Below are 21,379 nucleotides of genomic sequence, written 5' to 3'. Positions count from 1 at the left end.
GTGCCCGTCTCACAGCCCCCAGGAGGAAGCCACATGTGGGTACCGAGTGCAGGCTGGCGGCACCTTGGGGAGGTGGGGTCCCGTGGGTGGGTGGCCCTTGGAGGGGCTGGCGAGCACGGGGACCTTTGCCGACCGGCAGCGGGCCTCATCCCGGGCGTCCCAGCCAGAGCCGCCAGGACAGAGCTGGGGCGCGGGGCAGAGAGCCTGGCCCGCCCCATCTGAGGCTTGCAGCCATCGGGGCACCCGGCGGGTGTCTGCTTGGCCCTGGGTGCCGCGTCAGCACAGCCAGGGATGTGGGGAGGCTCTGCCCTCTGTTCTGGGGGGCGGCTGCCCAGGAACCTCCTGTCTCCAGGCTGACAGCCTTGAGGGGCTGTGGGTCACCCACGGGGTTCCTGTGGGTGCAAGATGACCCTCGGCTGCCCCGGGGCCCCCCAGAGCCCCTCTTCTCTAATGTCCTGTCCCCTGCCCTGCCTGCAGCCCCCAGCCTCAGCTCTGCCCCACCCCTGGCAGCAAAACTCAACTCTGAATTTGAACCTGCAGCCCTCTGGTCCCCACACTTGAGATGCTTCCCCCGACTTCCCAGGCCTGTGTGGCCTGGCCCCTTGGACTCTCAGCCGCCGGAGACCCCGGGCCTGGGTGCGACTGTCTCAGGCCCCCAAATAGTTGGGGGGGGGCATCACTGGACTCGTCAGCCCGTGACCCTGATGGGCATCCAGGCCAGAAAGCGGTGGGCAGGGTTGGGGGGCACCCGAGATGGGGGTGGGGCAGCTGGCAGGGGTGGGGCGTCTGGGCCGGGCACCATGCACAGCCGCCTCCCCAGTTTCTCTCCGTCACCCATTCCTCACCCGGACTCCAGGCCCTCACGTAAGAAGCCAAGATAAGGCCAATTTTTGGGGTAATCAGTTCAGGCCAAAGCAGGCAGGTGTCCCGTCCCAGCCCCACTGTGTCAACCACCACGGGGAACTCCACGCCCCGGGAGGTGAGCTCGGCCTGGGGGCGGTTGGTGGGCTCGGCCCGGGGGTCACGCTGCAGCTCGTTCATTCATCCGCTCACTCAGCGCCAGAGAAGCACCCAGAGCCGTCAGAAGTCAGAGGTCAGCAAGAGGACGCACCCACTGCAGAGGTGGGAGGTGGGAGCACAGAGCAGGGCGAGCGGTGCCTGAGGGGGTGACCCGAGGGCAGAGGGCCTGGCGGGGGCCTGGGCACCGGACCCCAGAAGGACCCGGCTTCCAAGGCCAGGCCGACTTTGGGGACCGAGCTCACTGCTGGGTGCTGGAGGGACAGGACCGGAAGAGTCGCCTCGTGGCCAGAGGGCCACACCAAGCCTGTCAGGAGCCCAGAGTGTGTGTGGGGACGGGCGGGCGGTGGTGGGGGAGGCCGGGCACAAGTGCACCCCCCGAGCCCCTGCTTCAGCCCAGCCTCTGACCTGTGGGGGACACCAGAATCTACGCCGTGTAGGGACCTCTCCCCAAACTGGCCGCTTCGTGTGCCCCCGGCAGCCCTCAGGGATCTGAAGCCAGTCCTCACCCCAGTCCTGGGGCAGGGGGGCCGTGGCCAGCGGGGGCCTCGGGGGGCAGGCCTCTCTCCTGCTCTGGCCAAGGACAGCTTGTGTGTCCAGCCCAGGACTCCCAGGTGTCCTGAGGGCTCCGGGACCCCACATCTGAGAGCCATGACTGGACGAGGGTGGTCACCGTGGGCCTTGTCCTCCGCCCGGTCCAGCAAGTGAGTCCCAGCCCCGGGGTCACGTGCCGGCCGCTGTGCTTCCCTCACGCGTGCACACACCTGCACACGCAGACACGCGCGCTCGCACACCCAGCTGGGGTGAGTCAGTGAACAGCCCGCCCCCTCAGGCGAAGCCCATGCTCACACCCGGAGCAGCTGCTCCTGCCTCGTGAAGCTGGAGAGCGAGCAGGTGTGTGGGGACCAGGTGGGCCCCAAGCGTGCTGAGGTCCCGTGCGGTGAGACCTGGCCAGCACCCCAGACGGCACGTCCCTCAGGTACTCCTGTCCCCTCGCCTCTGGGCACTGATGTCCACTGAGGAGCTCGGAGCTTCCCAGGAGCCCTTGGGAAGGTGTTCTCAGAGGACCGAGGACACTTCCTGGAGGCAGCATGCGACCGACCCTGCGTCACGACACTCGTGGGAACCAGAGCCCCGTCACGCACGGACGAGACTCCCCGTTCTCTGGGCCCCCGCCCCTTCTCCGAGTCCCCACCCTCCCCCTCTGAGCCCCACCCCCTCGTCAAGCCCCTGGCTGGGGCTCCTCCCCCTTCCTGGAGCACACAGGGGAGCCCCAGCCCCTTCCGAAGCCCAGGTCCCCTCTCGTCCCGCAGTCACCCCGCGCCTCGGCCTCCTTGCGGCTGCAGGCCTGGCTGGCCCCCCCGTCTCGCTGGGGGTCCCCCGGGGTCTGGGCCCAGGCAGCCGCTCTGGGCGGCCACCTCCTAACGCTGAGGGAGGGTCTTCCTCTTGCTGACCTCTGACTTCTGCTGGCCGTCGGTGCTTCTCCTCTGCTATTGGGGCTGGGCAGCCTCCGGGGGTCCTGGACTACCCGCTGAGGAGTCAGGGGGCCCCTGCCTGGTGGGTGGGGATGAGCTGGGCCGTCCCCCACCAGGGTGGGCCGCCGCTCCCAGCCTTACCAAGCCCAGCATCCCCTCCCACAGGCTGGTGATTGGGGTCCCATCTCAGGTCCTGGGCCCCGGGTCTAGATCAGGTGCACATTGAGGTGTGCTGCGTGCAGCTGGGGGTGGGGGCAGGGAAGCCACGGGGCGTGGGGGAGAGCCTGCTGTGACCCTGGGGCCAGGATCAGGTGTCAGATGGGGGAGCCCCTGGCTAGGACCCAGGCCCCTCCGGCGCAGCCCTCACCCCCTCCATCCTGGCCTCCAGCCAGGCCTCCACACAGCCTGGCCCTGTGGTCTGCTGGGACCCCGTACCTACTGGCTGAAACTGCTCCCCGTCCCCCGGGAGACTTCCGGCTCCCCTGGCCGGGTGGGCGCTTCCTCGGAGTCCCTGCCCTGCTTGTGTAACTGAGGTGCCCCAGCAGACGCTCCCCGGAAACAAGTTCCTGTGGCCAGCCTGGCGCCTGGCCCGCCCTCACCCCTGGCTCACCCCTTGGGTGCTCCCAGCCCTGACCCCTCACGCCACTCTCTGGGCCCAGAGCAGGGAGTTCCCTCCCGGCCCCCAAAGGCTGTAGGTGGGGAGGGATGGGCGGGGGCGGCAGAAGCCCGGGTCGGGGGCGGCGCTGCTTGTGGCCAGCAGCCACACGGGTGAGGTAGGAGTTGGGGCGAGGGGCAAGGGCAGGGGCTGCTTGGGGAGGGCGTCAGTGAGCCGATTGTGAGTGGGGGGCTCCTTGCAGGGACCCTCTGGGGGGGCCCACCCAGGAGCTCAGGTGCTGCCACCTTGAACAGGGTTGGTGAGCAGATCTGTTTCTGGAGGGGCTGCTCTGGCATCTCAGGGGCCACGGGGGTAGGGGAGAGGTTTTACCCAGGCATCCAGCCACCCACCCCAGACCTGCCCAGACTACAGAGCCCTACTGACCCCCAGCCCCACCCCAGGCTCCGACCTCTCACTTCTGACTCCCCGCCCTCGGCTGCTCAGCCTGCCAGGGAGAGGACAGGAGGCCAGCCAATCCCGGAAGCGGGCCACGCCCCTGGCCAGCATGATCCCGAGCGAGCGTATAAATACACCTGCCAGGAGCCCATGCCCAGAGAACTCACACCCGCCTCAGACAGCGCTCCACACCTGGAGGAGTACACACGCCCGCCCCCCGGCCACCGGCCCCCCAGCGGCCCTGGAGAGGAAGAGCGGCCAGGGAGCGCACAGGCCAGCCTGGCCCAGAGGGGAAGGAGCCAGCACTGCCGGGACGAGTGAGCTCGGGGCCTCAGCCTGGCCGTGCCAGCCAAGAGGGTCGTGCCCGGGCCCCGCTGACCCCGGCTACCAGGTAAGGCCGGCTCAGCTGGCACTCACCTCTCACCTGTACAGGCTCAGGGTGGGGCACCTCCTCAGAGGGGTGGGGCCTCAGTGCCAAGGAACCGGTTATGTGGGGTGAACTGGCTGGGGGAGGACGGCCCGCAGTACCCGCAGACCCTGCTGAGGCTGCCGCCTGGCCTGCGGCAACTGCTGTCACCAAACGTAATGACACCTCACGCTGCGATGCCGGGCACCGGTGACATCACAGTGGTGCCGCCGTCAGGAGGCAGCAACACCTGAGCCTCCGCAGCACGTCACTGCGAAGTCATCCCACCATCCCTCCTGGACTGACCAGCAAGTCAGGGTCAGGTCACCCCTGGGGGGCCTCCTGGGCTCCATGCGGGCACGTGGCCAGCGTCTTCCCAAGGCCCTGGCCTCCTCTGTCCGTCGTGAAGGTGAAGGGCAAGTCAGCCCCTTACCCGCCCTCCTCCAAGCAGGAGCCATGCGGCTGCCTGGGGAGGAGACCTGGGCCCCGTGAAGGGGCAGCAGGCAAGGGGGAGCACGTCCCACTACCTCCTGATGGCAGCTGTGGCTGGTGTGACCCTCCCAGGTGGCGGGCCGGCCTGGAGAGGATGGCTGGGGCTCGTCCAGCACCCTGCCCCCCGCTCCCCTGGCACCGGCTGAGGAGCACTTCCAGGCCCTCAGGGCCAGCATCAGGCCCTCGTCACCAGCCAGATGAGCTGGTGCTGCAGGCTCGGGCCGCGGCTGGGAGACAAAGCTCCTCCTCGGGCCGCGGCCACCATCCTTGCTCAGGCCCTCCAGTCTCCCGCAGCGCATCCAGCTCGGGCCGGCTCCAGATCCAGAGTCCCACCCCTCACCCAGCCAGGCCTGGCACCCACCCTCACACAACTGCCCACAGATTGGGTGTGCGCCAACCAAATCGGCCGCCCACACCGGGATCTGTGTTCAAGCCCACTTCACCTGACCCAGAGCCATACTCCTGTGAGAGCCCGGGTCCCGCTGGCTGTCACTCCGGCCTCCGAGCTGCCTCTTCTGCACCGTGGCTCTTCTGTACCACGTGCCCAGGGCCCACCCTGGCAGAGCCCCGATGTAAAGAGTAACTGTGGTGGGCCGCTCTCATCATCACCTTTATTTCTGCCCAGTGGCACGTCCAGGTAGGCCAGGGCTGGTGGGAGGCGTCTACAGAGCAGTGGTCCACGGGGCCCAGGCAGGCTGGGGCGCCCCAGGATGCTGAGCCCTGACTCAGCAGGTGAGGAGCTGGGGAGCGCAGGGTTACAACCTGAGCAGAAAGACCTTGAGCCCAGGGACAGGTGGACTTGGCGGAGGCGCCTGCAGACGGGCAGCGTCCTTCCCGGAGTCTCTGGGTGATGCGAGAGAGGGACGGGAGACAGCGACAGACAGACCTTGCGGGAAAGGGGCAATCGAGGTCACTCACGGTGTCTCCGTTTGTCCCACAGCCCAGAACCATGTCATCAGGCCCACAGGTGTGGCACACGGCCATGCCGCCTGCCGGCAGGAGCAGCCCCACGGCCACAGTGCCCAGGTCCCCTGGCTCGGCCGGCAGCCCCAGGTCCCCGGGCACCCCTGGATCGGAGAAAGCGGCCTCCCCTCTGGAATGCTCCATCTGCTTCTCGGGCTACGACAACATCTTCAAGACACCCAAGGAGCTCTCCTGCACCCACGTCTTCTGCCTGGAGTGCCTCGCACGGATGGCAGCCACCCAGCCCGCAGGCCGGCCGGGTAGCGAGGCCGTGCCCTGCCCGTTCTGCCGGCGGCCCACAGCCGTGCCCGCTGCCGGGGCCCCCGCGCTGCACACCAGCCGCCAGCTGCAGGCGCGGATGCCAGCACACCTGCGGCGGGAGGAGCCCGTGTGGCTGGAGGGCACCAAGCTGTGCTGCCGCCCGCCGCCCTCTGCGCCTGGCCCTGCGGCGCCTGGCTTCGTGTATGTGGACGTGGGCCCGAGCAAGCCCGCCATGCCCGCAGCGCCCGTGCCCACCCCGGGCCCTGCCCGCCGTCGGGGCCGCCTGGCCCGCTGCCGGGCGCGCTGCCGGGACTGGAGGCGCGCAGCCCTCATTGTGGTGCTGCTGCTTGTGCTGTCCTGCGTGGTGCTCTGGCCCGTGCAGTGCGCGCTTAGGACCGGGAGCCTGCACTGCCTCCCCCGGCCGCCCTCCGCCGCCGCCACGGCCGCCACCACCTTCTCGCTTGGGTCCCTGGCTGACAACTAGGGTTACCACCCCCACCCCCGGGGTCCCAAAGGAGCCCCCTGGGATCTCTGAGGAACCCATACCTGGTTCGGCACACCTGCCTCCTGCTCTCTGGGGCTGTGTCCTGTGGGGTGGACAAAATGGTCCCCCGAGCTCCCAGGGATCACAGATTCCTATGGGCCCCAGAGGCCACCGCCCTAACTTCCATCTTGCAGATGGGGAGACTGAGGTCCAGGAGAGACAGCTTGGCAAGGCCCCCTCCCCATACACACTGTGAATCGCCCGCAAGACCAGCCCCTTGCTGAAAAGGGAGGGGGCTCGCCATCTTTCTTTTATTTTCACATTTCGCCCACAGCTCCTCCTTTCCCCAGGCAGGGCTGGCCCCTTACCTTGGGTGGCCAGGGGGACAGAGGGCAGTGGCAGGGAGCCCAGCCCACCCTCCTAAATTGTACATTTTTAAATAAATTATTTTGTACTCGCAATTGGTAAGGGGTCCTTACCCTCTGTGTCCTCTTTCCTGCACCGTTAAGCCCCTCCCTCCAGAAAAGCCCACAGTCTGCCCCTTCCGCCAAGACCCTCAATCCAGAGGACACCCCCACTGGACTGCACTCCCAGCAGCACCGAGGGTGGATGGCCGCAGGTTCTAGGGGGTCCGACTCCTGTCCCCTCCGGGCTGTGGATGGGCTGCGGCGCTTCTGGACTTGGCTGCCCCTGGGGCCGTGAGGCTCTCCCAGGGAGATGGGGAGGGCCTGGAGCACCTGGGGCAGGCGGGACTGGTGTGGGGCCTTGGCCTGGTCCAGAGCCCTCCTCCCCCAGCCCCGACCATGGTCACACCAGGCTGCATCCCCCAGAAGTCACGGCCCCACAGTCCTGCTTGGAGCCCTGACTGGAGGGCCGCAGGACCCCGTGGCCCCCGGGAACCAAAGCCCAAGTGTGCACAGAAGCGGGGCTGGCGACAACCAGCGTGTCCTGAGGATCCACAGACCTCAGGTTCCTCCAGCAGACCCTCCCTGGGCCAGGCCTGGCTGGTGAAGCGAGTGTCACGAGGGACGGGCAGGAGTCCTGCCAACCCCCACCCCTCCCCTACCCGGTTCTGCCCTTAGCCCCAGGAATCCTGCACCACCAGCTTGGCATGGCAAAGAGAGGCCAGGCCGGTCCTGGCTCGCACAGGTCTCAGCCTCCTCATCCCTCACCCCAAAGCCCAGGACTTCCTGCTCCTACCAGCTGGGCCTCTGGCTCAGGGAGACCCTGGGGAAGTTGGGCCCAGTCGCGGGGACCCACATGCTCCCTTTCTCCAGGCAAAGACGCAAAACTGAGAAGAAGGCATTTTACTGAGGAGACCACAAAGCCACAGGGACATCCGTGATGGGAGGGTGCAAGTGTGGACCACAGGCCAGTGACATCACACCATCACAGACCAGTCAGGCACACATGGAGCCTCGCCCTCATCCCCGTGGTCACACGAGCATGTCACATATTCTCTCATTCAACAAACATTTGTCCACACGCGACCGCAGTGTGACGGTCTGGGCTAGGCCTGGACACGGCAGGGACTGAGCCGCTGCCTGGGCCACATCCTAGACCACGGCTGTGGGCAGGGCTGAGAAGCAGCTCTGAAGGGGTGGGGGGCATGCAGGATGCAGGGGAGAGGGGCACAAACGCTGGTGACCACAGACTGGCACTCACTTGCTGGTCACTCGTGTCCCACATACAGGCTGACACTCAAACACGTGGCACACGCAAGGTCACACATAGTCACTGCGCCGTGCAGGTGGTCACTGGTGGCCTCCCACACTGAGACAAACCGCAGCCCTGCAGCCCCGCCTCCCCTCCTCCAAGAAAGGCAGGGACACCGGACCTCCTGACCTTCCCTCACCATTTCTGGACGTGCAGACCTGGTCAGGGAGGGTCTGAGGGGCAGACCCGGGACCCCCGCCCCCCAACCCCGCAACGCTCCGGGCTGGGCGCCGGTCTGCACAGTCCTAAACACAGTCCTTCGGAGGAACGCGAGGGCCGGCCTTGCTGGGCTCCCGCCTTCTCGCACGGCTCCAGCCCCACTCGGGGCGCGCGCACTCGGGGCCCTCACGGCCCGAGTGGCAGCAGGTTCTCGTACACGTGGCCGGAGGCCTCCGGGGTGCTGCGGGCGGAGACGGGCTTCGGCTGGGGGCCACCTGCGATCCCGCCCCCTCGCCCCGGGCCACGCCCCCACGCCCGGGCCACGCCCCCGAGGCCTCCCTGCCGGGACTCCGCCCCCGCCCGGTCCCCGACGCCCCACTCACGCCGCCGGCGCCCGGGACGGCGCGGTTCCGGGGCTACAGCCGGGGTCGGCGGGCGAGGCTCCCACCTTCAGGGAGTCGCGATCCTCGGGCGGCTCGCGCTGAGGGGAGGGGCCGCTGGTCACCATGGTGATGCCCCCGCAGGTTCCGCCCCGGCCCGGCCCTGCCCCCACCTGCTCGCGCAGGCGTAGCTGCTCGCCCCGGATGTACCGCTGCAGCGCCAGGTACACGAACTTGTACTGCGCCTCGGTCTGCACCATCCCCGAGCGCTGCCGCCGCACATGCTGGATCGTCTTGGGGACGTCGATGTCGCAGTCCAGCCCTGGGGACGAGCGAGCTCAGGGCGGGGCGGTGAGGCAGGGAGGAGGTGGGAGGGCCAGATGAAATAGGCGGGGCCTGCAACTGCAGGAGGGCGGGGCTAGATGGAAGGGGAGGGGCCGGTACCCGGGGCGGGGCTAGATGGGAGGGGCGGGGCTCGACTGCAGGGCGGGGCCTGCCTGGGGTGGCTCACCCTGCCTGCGAATGACGTCCACCAGGATGTCAAGCACAATGATTGTGCCAGTGCGTCCGATGCCGGCGCTGTGGGGACGGACCAGGAGGCCTGTGGCCGGTTGACGGGACAAAGCCGTGGCCCCTTCCCCGGTGGCACCTGTGCCGCTGGCCCCGCCCCGTCCCTGGTCGCACCTGCAGTGCACTACCATGGGTCCGGCCCCCGGCATGCTGCTCTGGGCCCGGTTCACCTCGTCCAGGAAGCCAAGGACGCCGGTGGGCGCGGCCGGCACCCCGTGGTCCGGCCAGCCGAAGTACTGGCAGTGCTTCACTGTGCGCGGTGACTCCTCCTGGGCAGGGCGGGCTGCTGAGCGCCAACCGGGGGGTCTGGGCGAGTCCCAGGCACCCCGCGCGGCGTCGGGGCTGACGCTGCTGTGACCCTCGGTGGGGAGGGGCCCAGGGACTGAACCGGGAGGAGGCAGGCTGTGGCTCGGTGGGGTTTGCCAGAAGGAGTGACCAGCGGGGCCCGGACAGAGCAAGAGGGAGTGGGAGGAGAAGATGGGATTCAGGGCTTGGGGGACCCCCAGATGGCCCCAGGAAGCTCAGGTGCCTGGGGAAAGGAAGAAAGACGGTCTGGGGGAGGGAGGAGCTTTCTGGGAAGTGAATTCTATTTGGGAAAGGCCAAATGCAGAGGCTTGCAGGACCCCCCAGGTGGTTAGACAAAGGGAACTGGCCAGGAGGGATCTGTGCCTGGGACAGGAATGGGCACCACTAGCATACAAAGGAGGCCGAAGGTGCTGAGACGGCCCAGGGAAGGACTGGAGGGAGAGGTGCATGTGGGTGTGAGGCCACCCTGGAGCCAGGCAACTGTGGCTGCGAACGTGCCCGACTGGGAACACTGCCCAGCAGAGCCCAGGCCAAGACTGTGCCCACTGGATTGAGGGATGTGGAGGCCACCAGGGCCAGTGGGGTCGGGTGGAGGCAGGGCCAGCCCAGGGCCTCCTCGCCCCAGCGCAGACCTGGGGACTTCCCGACCGCACTGACCCTGGCCCCACAGGTCTCGTTGCCCTCCAGGCTCACCTGGTCTGCCCGCCACACCTGCAGCTCCCTCACACAATAGCCCTGGGCCTGGTGCTCAGCAACGTTGCACACGCGCAGGCGGCCATACTCTTGGCTGCCGTGCAGCTCTGGCCAGTATCGGAAACACTTGTTCTGGGAGGGTGGGGGCATGGCATCAGCCATACTGGAAGACCACCAGCACCCTTGCCCCTCTGCCCTGTGGGACATACACGGGGTCTCTTCAGTGCCCTCCCTGCTCCCCCAGCATCCCCAAGACTGAAGAAGCAAGGCTGGGCCAGCACCAGCACAGGTCCAGTAGGGCACACGGCAGGAGGAGGGGAGGAACGCGAGCCTGAGCTCCTACCCGGCCTCGCTCCGCCTCCCTGGTGGTCATGACGACGACACGCGTGTCCTCCTGGCGCACCATGGCCCAGAAGGCAGCCACCGTAGTTGGCAGACAGCCCTGGGTGGCGATGTGCACCTTGCCTGGTCCATGGCCTGGCTTCTCCTCTGGGTCACTCTGAAAGGAGGTGGGGTCAACTGCCTGCTGTTTCCAGGAATTAAAGTGCCAGAGGACCAATGCAAGTTGATGCAAATGATATGCAAAGTAGCCCAGTGGCTCACACGCAGTCCACTGAGGGTGGGAGGGTCTTAGGACCAATATTTAGTCCAGCAGGCTCTGAGGACCCCTTGTGGACCGCCGCACCCTGAATATCTGAATATCCCCCCCTGAATATCTATTGTCTTGCCAAGGTCCACAGATCACTTCACGAGCTCCAGGCTCGTTATTATAGGGGATGGGGTGACTGGTGTTTGATCCACGTGGGGCCACGCGTGCAGCTGGCCACCCACACCTCATGCACACTCACCCTGATGTAGTTGGCGTTGATGTAGTCGGCTCCAGGCGCGCTGTCCTCCACATCACGCAGGATGACACGGGTGGTATCAACTGGGAAGGGAAGATGCCGCTCAGGTCTCCAGGGCAGAGGGGATGCTCGTGGACCCCACCTGCTTCCTGGCCCGCTGACCCGTGGTGAGCAGAGACAAAGGACGCAGGGGCAAGAGGGGGCATCACACCACTGGTGGGGAATGACCCCTGCCTTCACCCCGCAGGACCCCTCTGCCAGATGGGCCCCTGAAGGTGGTGAGTGGAGCCCTGGCCCCCCACGTGGCCTCAGGCCCCAGCCTCACAGGGAAGGATGTTCCTGTATCGGTTCTTGGGCTTGTTCTCCGGCCGCTGGCCCTCCTTCCGGGGATACAGGAGCCGGCACTCCTGCTGCTGCAGCATCTGGGGGAAGTGGGGCTTTAGCCCGTGGCCCCAACCCTTCCCCGGAGCCCTCAACCCCCGCCCACACCCCCTGACCCACACCCCTCTGCTGGCCCTTGCCACAGCCCCAGAGGATGGGAGTCGGGGGGTGGGGGGCAGTGGGCAGCAGTCCGGCACCTCGAACTCCTCCCAGAAGCCCTGCTTGGCCTTCTCGCTGGCATCCATGGCCTCGTTGAGCTCCCGCACACGGCTCTCAATGCTTGTGGCGCTGATTCTCGTGGTCTTGAGGGGCTGGCCGGGAGAGGCCCGCGTCCAAGCTCAGCAGGGTCCAGCGGACCCCATAGTGCCCTGGCCCCCACACCCTTGCCCTCAGCCACCCTGCGCCAGCCTGGTGTCCTTTCTCCCGGGTGGGGCTGTGCCAGAATCCCTTGCCCCCCCAGGTGGAGAAGCCCACTCAGAGCCCAAGGTTCAGGTGCCCGGGGGCATACCTGCTGGAGGTGCACTACGGTCCCCGACCTCTCCACCAGAGGGTTCTTTCTGTAGCATTCCACCAGGTCTCCCAGGGTGTCAAACCGCTCGCCACCTCCCACATCGTACTTCCCATCTGGCTGTGGGGGCGGCAGTGAGCGGCCGGTGGTGCCCCCTCCCCTGGGTCACCCCCCCCCCCCGCCACCGCCTCCTACCTGGAAGTGGATCATGACATGGGTGACGCGTGCCTGGCGGCCTGCCCTGTCCAGCTGCTGTGTGAGCGCTGACAGCACGAAGTCCCCAGGTTTGCTCTGACTCTCCCGAACCAGGAAGCTGCCCGGACGCCCCTTCTGCATCAGCAGCTTCTCGGCCTCCTTGCCAGACAGGTGCCCGTGGTACCACCTGGCCCAGGACGGCACAGGTGAGACCAGGGGCCCCGGCCTGGCCAGGTGAGGGGCACAGGCCCACATGTAGCCTAAGGCTCTGAGACACAGATACCGAGAGAGGCACAGACCCACCCAGACCTCGGGGGCCCAGGCAGCACCCGCACCCAGGCCAGCCTCCGTCAGCCCTGCCCACCTCTCCGACCTTCCTCCGACCCAGAAAGCAGCAGGAGGCAGGACAGACGGGCCCTGCAGTGCCCCAGGGTGACCACCAGGTGGCAGCCTCGTCCCCAGCAAGGAGGGGCAGGATGGTCTCCCCAGGCCAGCCCCACCCTGCTTCCTCGGCAGATGCAGCTGGCTCAGACCTCCGCAGTGCAGATGGGGAAACCGAGGCTGGGGGAACCTGCTCTCCCCAAGTCATCAGCCAGGAGGGCAGGGGGCAGGCTGGCTGCAGCTCTCCCACCCCTGTGGCTGGTGCCTGGGACCTGGAAGAAACGAGTCCAGAACCCCAGGGCAGGGGGTGCAGTAGGCTCCCTCAGCTTTGCCACAGCTGTGCCCAAGCCTGACCCTGAGTCCTGGGGGCAGAGGACACCCAGAGGCCGTGCCCAGCGGCCCCTGCCCCACCGGTCACTCGCACACACACCTGTGCAGACACACATGCCTGGCTAGATGCAGACCCAGCAGCTTACCGTTCTGACGTGGGGTCCTGGCAGCTCAGCGGGTGCAAGAGCTCCACGGGGGCCCCGCCACGCTCTCGGAGCAGCCCCCCGCGCTGGCCTGTGTAGTGCTGCACCAGCTCGGCCAGCGTCGCGAACTTCTCCCCCCCATACAGATCGTAGTAGTCGCCTGTGTTCTGGATCTTGATGTGGGTCACCTCGTCGTGGCGCCTGGAAGGGCCAGTGCACCAGCCGCCGTTGGGGGCTGCTGCGCCCACCATCCACCCTCCTTCCCATCACCACCCTCAGCTTCCCGAACAGTCCCTGGGGTTTTCCGGCCCTGAGATCTCGGCCTCTGCTGTCCCCCTGCCACGAACAGCACAGCCAAGGCCAGGCCCCTCCCCTCTGCAGCTCCCCGGCCAGCCAGTGTCCGGGCCCCACCCTGGGTGGCGGGCACCCCACCCCCGCTGCCCCTGCGGCAGCCAAGGTTGGGCTTGTCGACCACAGGCCTAACTCTCCCTTGGCCCGGAGGCCGAGGCTGGGGCAGCCTCTCCAGACAGACTCTGCCTCACTCCAGACCACCTGCCCAGGGGCTCCAGAGAATGGGGGACTGGGGCCCCGAGACTGCTTCCCCCAGGTGTCCCAGTGTGGCCTGGGAAGCCCCAGGGGAGAAAGTCTGTGTCTCCAAGGCGAGGGAAGTCCATCCTGAGGGCTAACCTCATCCCGCCTGCTGCCCAGGTTTAGTAGAAAACCCGGAAGGATCTGGAGCCCTTTGGGCAGGCCCCTCCCCAGACCCGACTGACCCGCCTCACCCAGGGTGGACACGGATCCGGCTGCCCACTCTGCTGGTCGTGACCCCTCCTGCCCATCCTCCCCGCACACTGGCCCTTTCAGGTCTCCGGCGACACCCCCAGTGGGCGGCATCCCCAGGAGATGGGGGCACGATCCCGGCCCTTGAGGCCCCTCAGAGGGTGGGAGGGAGGCCCTGCCGATGCCCACCTCACGGAGCCCTCCCTGAAGGCCTCTCCAAGGGGCCCCCTCCTGCCCAGAGGCCACCTGGCCAGGAATGCCAGACTCCCCCCCAAGATCTCGCCCCCAGCAGGGGTCCTCACTGCCCACCCCCTCTGGAAGGACTGGGGAGCCTGAGGGTGTTCCGACCCCTTGAAGTCTTGCGGGGCCTCGGGGCCTGTCCGCACCTGGCAGCACCACCCACCCACCTGACGGACAGCGTGAAGCCGCCCGGGCGGCTCTTGCTGGGTCTTGCCAGGAAGCTCCCGTGCTGGCCCTTGGACCGGAGCAGCTGCTCCGCCTCGACCCCACCGAGGTTGGGATGAAACCACCTGGAATGAGGACAGCAAGTTGGCGACGAGAGAGCCAGGAACACCGGGCAGTCCTGACCACGCCCACAGTGCCTGCTGGGGCCGCCCTGCACTCACCACCGTCCTTGAGCCATGACCACAGGGTCTGGGGTCTGTGGGGAAGGAGGGGGCCGGGGACACAGATGGGCAGACCCCCTCCAGAGCCCCCACAAGGACGCCAGCAGGAACCTCAGCTCAAGCCCTCGGCCGTCTCTCCCCCCCCCCCACCGCCCACCAGGCGTCCCAGCTCAGCCGAAGGCACTTGGGACCCCCCATGGCCACCCAGGGCTCCCTTCCTCCCCTTACAGCCCAGCAGCAGACCCTGGTGGCCCACCCCTCCCACCTTCACCGCCCCTCCCGGTCCTGGCCACCACCCTCTCCCGAGGGACCCCAGCATATCACGTCAGTCACTGGGTCAGCACCCCCGGAACAAGAGCACAGCCCACAGGCCCATCACCCCCGAGAGTGCCCCCACCCCGTTGCCGCCTGCCGGTCCCAGCCCCTCACCCCCACCAGGCCGTGCCCCTCGGGGCCTCTGCACCAGCTGTTCTCCGCTCCCGGCCACATCGAGTGACACAGCGACCCTCTCCCCTCACTCTTCGACACTTATTCTGCTTTATTTTTCTTCACAGTATTGGTCACCTTCTTGACATATGTTACACATTTATTGGCTTGTAGTCTATCTCCTTGATTTAAGCTCCACAAGGGCAGTGTGTATGGCAGGGTTGAAAACAGAGCCTGGGCATTAACAAACATACTTGAATTCAGAAGTGAATGACCTACGAGTGGGTGGTGGGTGCTGGGCGAGCCCAGAGAGTCGCCATCTGTTCTGCTGGGGGTCCAGGCTGAGAGGGACTCAACCCCACCCCCGCCGCCGCCACTGCCCTGGGACTGACCTTCACAGCCTCCCGCACGAGATGGGGGGACAGGGCCGGGGGACCTCATCAGGACTGCACATGAGCCCACGGCTGGATCATAACTGCTGTTAACTTTCCCCCGGTGGCTTCTGTCTCCGTGCGTCTCCCCCATTAGGGCAGGAATTTCTGGGCCTGGGATTAAATCATACTCGTGCGGTGGCCCCAGAGCGTCTCAGAGCAGGGTCCCTGCATGATCCCCCAGAAGGACACTGTAACACAGTAACTGGCCTTCCACTGGCAACACTGTGTCTCCCAAAGGTCACTGCAGGAAGGGCTTGGGATCTCTGGTTCAGAGGTGTGTCCCTGGTTCACCGCGCAGATGACACGGTGTTGGGGGTAGTCCTGCCCCATCCTGCATCCAGTGGGAAACCGGGGCCCCCGACTCCAACTCTGCTGCCTTGCGACCCCCCAGGCCCCGCCCAGTTGTTCGCAGTCATAACCCGGGCACAGATGGGGTGGGGCTGCTGTGCCCTGGGCAGACCCTGCCCCGCCCCACAGCTGACCCAATACCATCTCGCCCCACTGAGATCTTTCTGGAATGGGAATCAGATCACATCTCTTGCGTAAAAGCGGCCTGCACGCCTCCTCCGGCCCTCCTGCCGCTCCCTTGCCTCTCCTGGGCCCCCTTCGTCCCTGCCATCAGCTCCTTCCTGACCCCTCCAAGGAGCCACTGTGCTCAGTCTACATCGCACTGTCCGATGCACAGCCCATGGCAGGTGTGGCGTGTGCAGGTGAATGGATTAAAATTCAGCAGCAGCATAATCCCAGTTCCTGGGTCACAGTGGCCACATTTCACTGCTGGAAGCCATGTGTGGCCACTGGAGGCTGTCGACTGTGGGTGGGAAAGAAATATTCCCGCCATCACAGAAAGCTGTGGCCTGTGCTGGTCCGCAATGCCCATCTTCGCCCGAGGCCCCACAGACCTGTCTCCCTGGGCTCTCAGGGCCTCCCCCGGCCTCCCAGGGCCAGTGCTCAGGCCTCCTTCCAGAAGCACGCACTCCACGCGGGAGTTCTCCACACTCCCCAGGTTTCCCACCTCAGCCGGCCGGGGTCCCCTTCCTTCTTCTGACCCCGCGGTGTTGGAGCCCCCCCACCTGTGCCCTACACGTGTCTCCACGTCCATGCACTGTCTACGCCTCCAGCCCCACCTGGGCTCTGAGCTTCAAGCTCATAGACACAACTCTTTCCAGTATCTCTGTCTGAAAGCTAACAGCATCTCTATCTTAACGTTTGCAAAATTCGAAACTCCTGACAGGGCCCCTGAAGCCCTGTTCTTCTATGCAGTCCTCACTCAGTGAAGGGGGTCACCGCCCGCCCATCACTCAGGTCCCTGCCCTCAACTCCCCAGCACTCTCCCAACGCTGTGCCCTCTTGCCCTGACTTCCAAACGCCCCAGAACCAACCACTTCTCCCACCGCCCTGGGACCAGTGCCCACCGGCTCTTGCCTGGATGGCAGTATCGATTCCAGGCCTCCGGGCCTCATCCTTCACCCTCAGCAGAGCCATGGCAGACAGAGGGGTTCTCAGAAAATGCACATCAGAGCCATTTAAACCTTGCCAGTGGCCCTGTGTGGCTCTCAGGACTCTCACACACACCTCAAGGACCCCCCACTAGAAAGCCCCTCTCCCCGTTGTCCATCTCTCTGTTCACTGACCTCACTCCTCACCTGGCCACCTCCAGCCGGCCCTACGGGGCACGGCTCACACTCCCTCCCTGACCATCCCGCTGCCCCTGCCATCAACACTGCAGCTGCATCACTGCCCCACCTTCCACGTGTGGCACCTGCAACAGCAGACGGGCACGTACAGGCTTCTGCGTTTACCTGTCTCCCCGTGTCTTCATCACCAGACATGAGCCCTGGGGAGGACAGGCTCCGTTCTGACCTCCATGGCTCCCCAGGGTCCATGTATTGGTTCAGAGAGGCCCAGAAGCTCAGGTGAGCTGCCCAGGGCCACCCAGAGCTCCTATCCAGCTCTCCCTGGGGGAAGGAGGGATACCACCAGCCAGGCACTTCCTGGGCACTTTTTGGGCCTGGGGTCTCAAGCTCCCTCCCGTGCTGGCTCTAGAGGAGTGGGACCTGGGGGCGGTTTTGGTCGAGTGGTCCAGCAGATGAAGCTGCCAGGGAAGGCTTCCAGGGGGAGGAGCTCCACGTGATGACCTCCGGGCCAATCACAGGACAGCAGGCGAGGCCGCCAGGAAGAGGGCGAAGGCCTCATGCTGTCAGAGACACGGCAGTGTGTGTGTGGGGGGGCACTGGAACCCAAAGGAAGGCCTCCGACCCCCCCACCCTGGGGCCACCCACTCTGCTGAGCCACATCCTGTGCCCAGAGGCCGCCTCCCCCAGTCCCAGCAGCCTCAGACTCCAGTCCAAGATGGGCAATGCCCAGAGTGTGGGACCAGGGGTAGAGGGTGGAGGCCCAGCATCAAAGCCACAGAGCAAGGTGAAGGGCACGTTGTTTGTCCTTTCTGGGACTCTCGCTCATACTTTCCGTCCCTCTCTCCTCCCGAAAGCTGCCCCGGGTCTACTGGGTGGAAATCTCCAGGGGTGGGGTATCCTGAGAGGCAACAGCAGCTCACAGCGCAGCAGCTGCAACCCCAGGCCGAGGTAGGCCTCACTCCCCTGACCAGGCCTAGAGCTGGAGCTGGGTGTCCGCAGGCTGGCACAGCCGGCTGCCCCTGGCTGAGGGGTGGGAGGAGGTGGGGAGGCTACAGGTCCCGTCTCCAATCTCCACACCTGGGTCACTTCTGTGCCAAAGGGCTCCCTGCTCTGTGGCAGGTCAGCTCTGCCCTGGTCACATGGTCAGGCAGGCCTGGGAGAGGGGCAGGTGAGGTGGGCAGGGCACGCTGGTCTCCCCATGGGTCTAACAGCCTGGGCCTGTCAAGGCCAAGCTGAGTCTAGTCGGGCTCCGGAGCCCAGGAACAGCCCAGCCTGAGCCCACTGGCCACTGTCTGGTCCAGCGTTCTGTGTGGCCTTGGTGTCCCAAGCTGTAGATGGCACGGCTCCAACCCTGGGGCCCTGGGAGACCCACGAATGGCCTGTCGACATGCTTACACACACGGTACAGGGGCTGGACACACCTGCAGGGAAGACATTGCCACGACGGTGGGAGATACACAGGCAAGTGGGGAGGGTCCCAGGCTGGAACTCCAGGGCTGAGGACCCCAGAGCCCAGCCAGTGTTCTTCTCCATCTCCCTGCCCCCAGCCCCTGCTGGTCCCAGAGGAACCTCAACCAAGGCCCGTCCTGCCTGTGCAGAACCGAACTAACCAGAGGCACGCTTTCCTCTCCCATCTGGAACAGAGGGGGAACTCGAGGGTGCTCAGCAGGTCCCCGTGGGACCTGGCTCCTTCCCAAGCACCGATATCAACACATCAAACGACAGCACTAGGCAGGACTTGCGCCCAGCCCTGCCCGCAGCACCGGAGTCCCGGGGCGAGCGGTGCCGATGACGGTGCCCGTTGACCCACAAACCACAGGGCGATGGGAAGGCGCCACAGGGTGGGGGCAGGTGTAGGGGGATGGGCTTCGCTTGGGATTTGGTTGGGCCTGCCCAGGCCTGATAGGGGTGTGGGCAGCGACCCAGGGGCCAGAGGAGTGACAGTCCAGATGGTCATCACAGGGTGGGGCAGGGAGGGTTGGCGAGGGTGGGCAGAGCCGCACCCGGGGCTTTCCCAGGCTGGCCCAGGGTCACATGCACATGACACGGACATGACCTTTCCTGAGCACCAGGACTTGCCTGGGGGACAAGAAGGAGGGAGGCCGAGTGGAGCCCGAGGGCTGGTTCCAGGCAGACCCCAAAACATTCTCCTGCCTGAGCTCCAGCTGGTTGCTAAAGCTGGGAATCGCAGGGCTCTGGGGCTGACAGGTTCTTGGAGAGCCAACCCACTTCCACTATTCCTGAGCCTAAGAGGGCCCTTGACCCTGCCGGAGGCCACCGTGCCAGGCTCACCACACCCCTTGTAGGGATTCTGGAGCCCCCACCGCTGACGCACTGCCCTGGCCCCGCAGATCAGATCTTGTCCAGCCCCCTCACTGATCTAGGAAGTCACTCGGGGTCTTAGGGAGACCCTTCCTGTGACCTCCAGCCTCACCAGGCCCCAGAGGGGGGTGTTCTGGATGTGCCCGGAAGTGGTGCCAGGCGTCTCACAGCTGTGGCTCGCACTGACGTCCACATCCAGCTGGAGTCTGAGCTCACAGGCGTGTGTGCACGCCCCGGGGGGGGTCTGGTGGAAAGGGCAGGAAGGGCCCCTTCCTGTACAAGTCCCATCTTCCCTCTTCATGGAGGCCAGAAGCTGGCTTGACTTGAGCCCTGTCCCGGGTCTCACACACACCCCTGCCAGGGAGCTCACCCCTAAACCTGGTCCTTAGGAGGGTCGGGGTGGGGGGGGAAATGAGCCTGTCAAGGGAGGGCTGGTCCTTGCAGGTCAAGGGGCCACGACTACTGGGGGAGACCAGAGCCTCCAGGATGGCCCCAGTTTCAGGACTGGGGAAAGGGGGGACCCCGCCAGGTTTAACACATCTCTGGTGGCCCAAAGGGAGCCTGGAACAAGGCAAGGAGTCCAGGGGAGTGAGAGAGAGAGGGTCTGTTACTGACCTGACACGTGCTGCCCACTCTAGGCTCCAGCCACTGCCACCCAAGAGCACCATCCATTCCCTAGGGTCAGGGTACCTCTGACCCCCCACCCAGACCCAGCCCCCGATCAGAAAGAGTTCTATCCATCCGCCAGGGTGAGGCTGGGCCTCGCTGGCCCGGGACGCGTGGAAGGGGGCGGGTGTCAGAAGGTCAGGCTTGAGCGCCACCGGTCGGGAGCAGGAGACGTCCCGGGGAGCATCTCGCCCGCACCCCCTGTCCGCGCCCCTCGGCCGGAACCGCACGTGGTGGGGGTCCCGGCTTCTGGCCCCCGGGCGGCCGGACTCACCTGCGCGAGGTCATGTCTGCGGGGCTCAGGGTGCTCCGGCCGCACGGAGGAGGCCCCGCCTACCTCGAGGATCCGCCCACCGGAGCCCCGCCCACCGGGATACCGCCCCGCCCACCCTAGAGGCCCCGCCCCTCCCGACCTCCCTTAAAAGGAGCCGCGCCCTCAGGTCTCGCTACGGTGCTGGGAGGTTGCACCAGTTCCCGAGGGCGCCGGGCTTCAGGACGAGGGGCTCACGCGACATCACGGGCTCGGAGGGCGAAGGCGCCAGGCGGCCCTGGTCCGAGCGGCGCGGAAAGTGATTAATTATGTGTCCTGTTCGTCTGGGTGCTTTCCTTCCAAGAACCTTTCCAGCTCCGCCTCCGTCCTGGGGGAGGAGGGGCTGCACTCCCCGCACCCTGGGGGGAGGGGCTCGGAGCTAGAGAAACGGGTGGAACAGGTCCCACCCGCCCCGCGTCCCGGAGGGGGACCCCAGAGGGGCGGAGGTGGGAGCCCACGTGATAACCAGCTCTTCCCTCTTAGCTGTCCTAGCTTGGGCTGCCGGCTCCCCTTCTCCCCACCTCTGCCACCCGCCTAGTCGCCACACTTCCTAAGTGATGCTGACACCCCCTTGACCTCAGGGCCTTTGCTCCTGCTACAACTGCCCCCACCAGGCCGGCTTGTCCCTGGGGCCCGCTGGCCAATCGCCTGGGGGTTCCACCCTTCCTTGCCTGGGCTCCTAACATTGGGATCCCGTTAGGACTGTCAGGGCCTGCCCAGCGGCCCCCCCCCACACACACACCTTTTCAGGAGTGGTACACCACCAGCTTGGAACCTGCTGCTGCTTGCAACCCCTGATCCCAAATCACCACCACCTGCCGAGAGCAGGTTAGAGCGCTCCTTGCCCTCCTCGGCTTTTCCTCTTCCTCACCCTCCTGACAACCTTGAGGGTCCTGCACCCGCAGCACTGGTTGCCCCGAGAGCCCCTCCTTCTGTAAGCGTCAGCTCCCAGAGCACCCTCTCCTGGTCCTCCCACCATGGGGGTCTCTCCTCCCCTCACTCAGCCGAGCCCACCTCCTCCCTCATGTGCCAGGCCTCAGCCCAGCTTCCCCTCTGCTTGGTAACCCTCGGCCTCCTGGACTCGACTCAGGTGGCCTCAGCTCCTCAAACCCCGCCGCTCCGGACGCAGCAGGGGGCCTGCGCAGGTGCTCCCGCGCCTCGGTCAGTGCCTCCTCCTCCCTGTGTCCAGCCCAGCACCGGCCCACCCCGCCCACACCCACTAGCGTTCCCTTCCCCCCAGGCCTCAGCTCCACCCCATCCTGGCTCCCCCAGAGGCCCTCCTTGCCCTTAGTACCACCAGCCCGCTCTCCTCACAGCCCCTCTTCCCATCCTGTGCTCACAGACACCCGGACGTAGGCTGACACATGTGCAGACACGTACACGCATGTACACGTGGCAGGGGCTGCGGCCTGCCTGCAAGGC

General features: G+C 66.3%; 2 protein-coding genes across 5 annotated transcripts; one reads left to right on the top strand and one right to left on the bottom strand.

Moving 5' to 3' along the window:
- The first annotated feature begins 3,328 nt into the window (after positions 1-3,328).
- Positions 3,329-6,610, top strand: RNF223 (ring finger protein 223). The gene is made up of 2 exons (XM_007166325.2): positions 3,329-3,934; positions 5,382-6,610. The coding sequence occupies exons 1-2, from the start codon at positions 3,653-3,655 to the stop codon at positions 6,147-6,149; spliced, it is 1,050 nt and encodes a 349-aa protein (XP_007166387.2). The 5' UTR covers positions 3,329-3,652; the 3' UTR covers positions 6,150-6,610.
- Positions 6,611-7,441: 831 nt separating this feature from the next.
- On the bottom strand, positions 7,442-19,973 carry LOC103008474 (tyrosine-protein phosphatase non-receptor type 11-like). Of its 4 annotated transcripts, XM_057553899.1 has the most exons (15): positions 19,922-19,973; positions 13,944-14,066; positions 12,760-12,957; positions 11,903-12,089; positions 11,708-11,827; positions 11,397-11,510; positions 11,144-11,240; positions 10,822-10,901; positions 10,317-10,472; positions 9,974-10,105; positions 9,089-9,243; positions 8,916-8,983; positions 8,578-8,726; positions 8,408-8,505; positions 7,442-8,265 (listed from the first exon to the last, which is right to left on the bottom strand). In XM_057553899.1, the coding sequence occupies exons 1-15, from the start codon at positions 19,933-19,935 to the stop codon at positions 8,211-8,213; spliced, it is 1,746 nt and encodes a 581-aa protein (XP_057409882.1). In that variant the 5' UTR covers positions 19,936-19,973; the 3' UTR covers positions 7,442-8,210. The 4 variants fall into 4 exon arrangements, with proteins under 4 accessions (XP_057409882.1, XP_057409868.1, XP_057409876.1 ...); XM_057553885.1 differs by having other exon boundaries at positions 8,408-8,726; XM_057553893.1 differs by having other exon boundaries at positions 8,408-8,726; positions 9,089-9,240.
- Between the last annotated feature and the right edge of the window lie 1,406 nt (positions 19,974-21,379).

The sequence above is a fragment of the Balaenoptera acutorostrata genome, chromosome 1, assembly GCF_949987535.1.
Source record: "Balaenoptera acutorostrata chromosome 1, mBalAcu1.1, whole genome shotgun sequence".
Classification (NCBI taxonomy): domain Eukaryota; kingdom Metazoa; phylum Chordata; class Mammalia; order Artiodactyla; family Balaenopteridae; genus Balaenoptera; species Balaenoptera acutorostrata.
The sequence above is the reverse complement of the archived record's forward strand: the minus strand, read 5'-3'. Positions and strand labels throughout refer to the sequence as shown.

Bases quoted from the DNA above. Each gene is read 5' to 3' on its own strand.
- RNF223 (XM_007166325.2), top strand. From the start codon at position 3,653: ATGATCCCGAGCGAGCGTATAAATACACCTGCCAGGAGCCCATGCCCA. The intron at 3,935-5,381 runs GTAAGGCCGGCT...TTTGTCCCACAG, and splicing joins CCGCTGACCCCGGCTACCAG to CCCAGAACCATGTCATCAGG.
- LOC103008474 (XM_057553885.1), bottom strand. The intron at 11,511-11,707 runs GTATGCCCCCGG...TCTCCCGGCCAG, and splicing joins CCGTAGTGCACCTCCAGCAG to CCCCTCAAGACCACGAGAAT. The intron at 10,902-11,143 runs GTGAGGCTGGGG...TTCCCTTCCCAG, and splicing joins ATACAGGAACATCCTTCCCT to TTGATACCACCCGTGTCATC.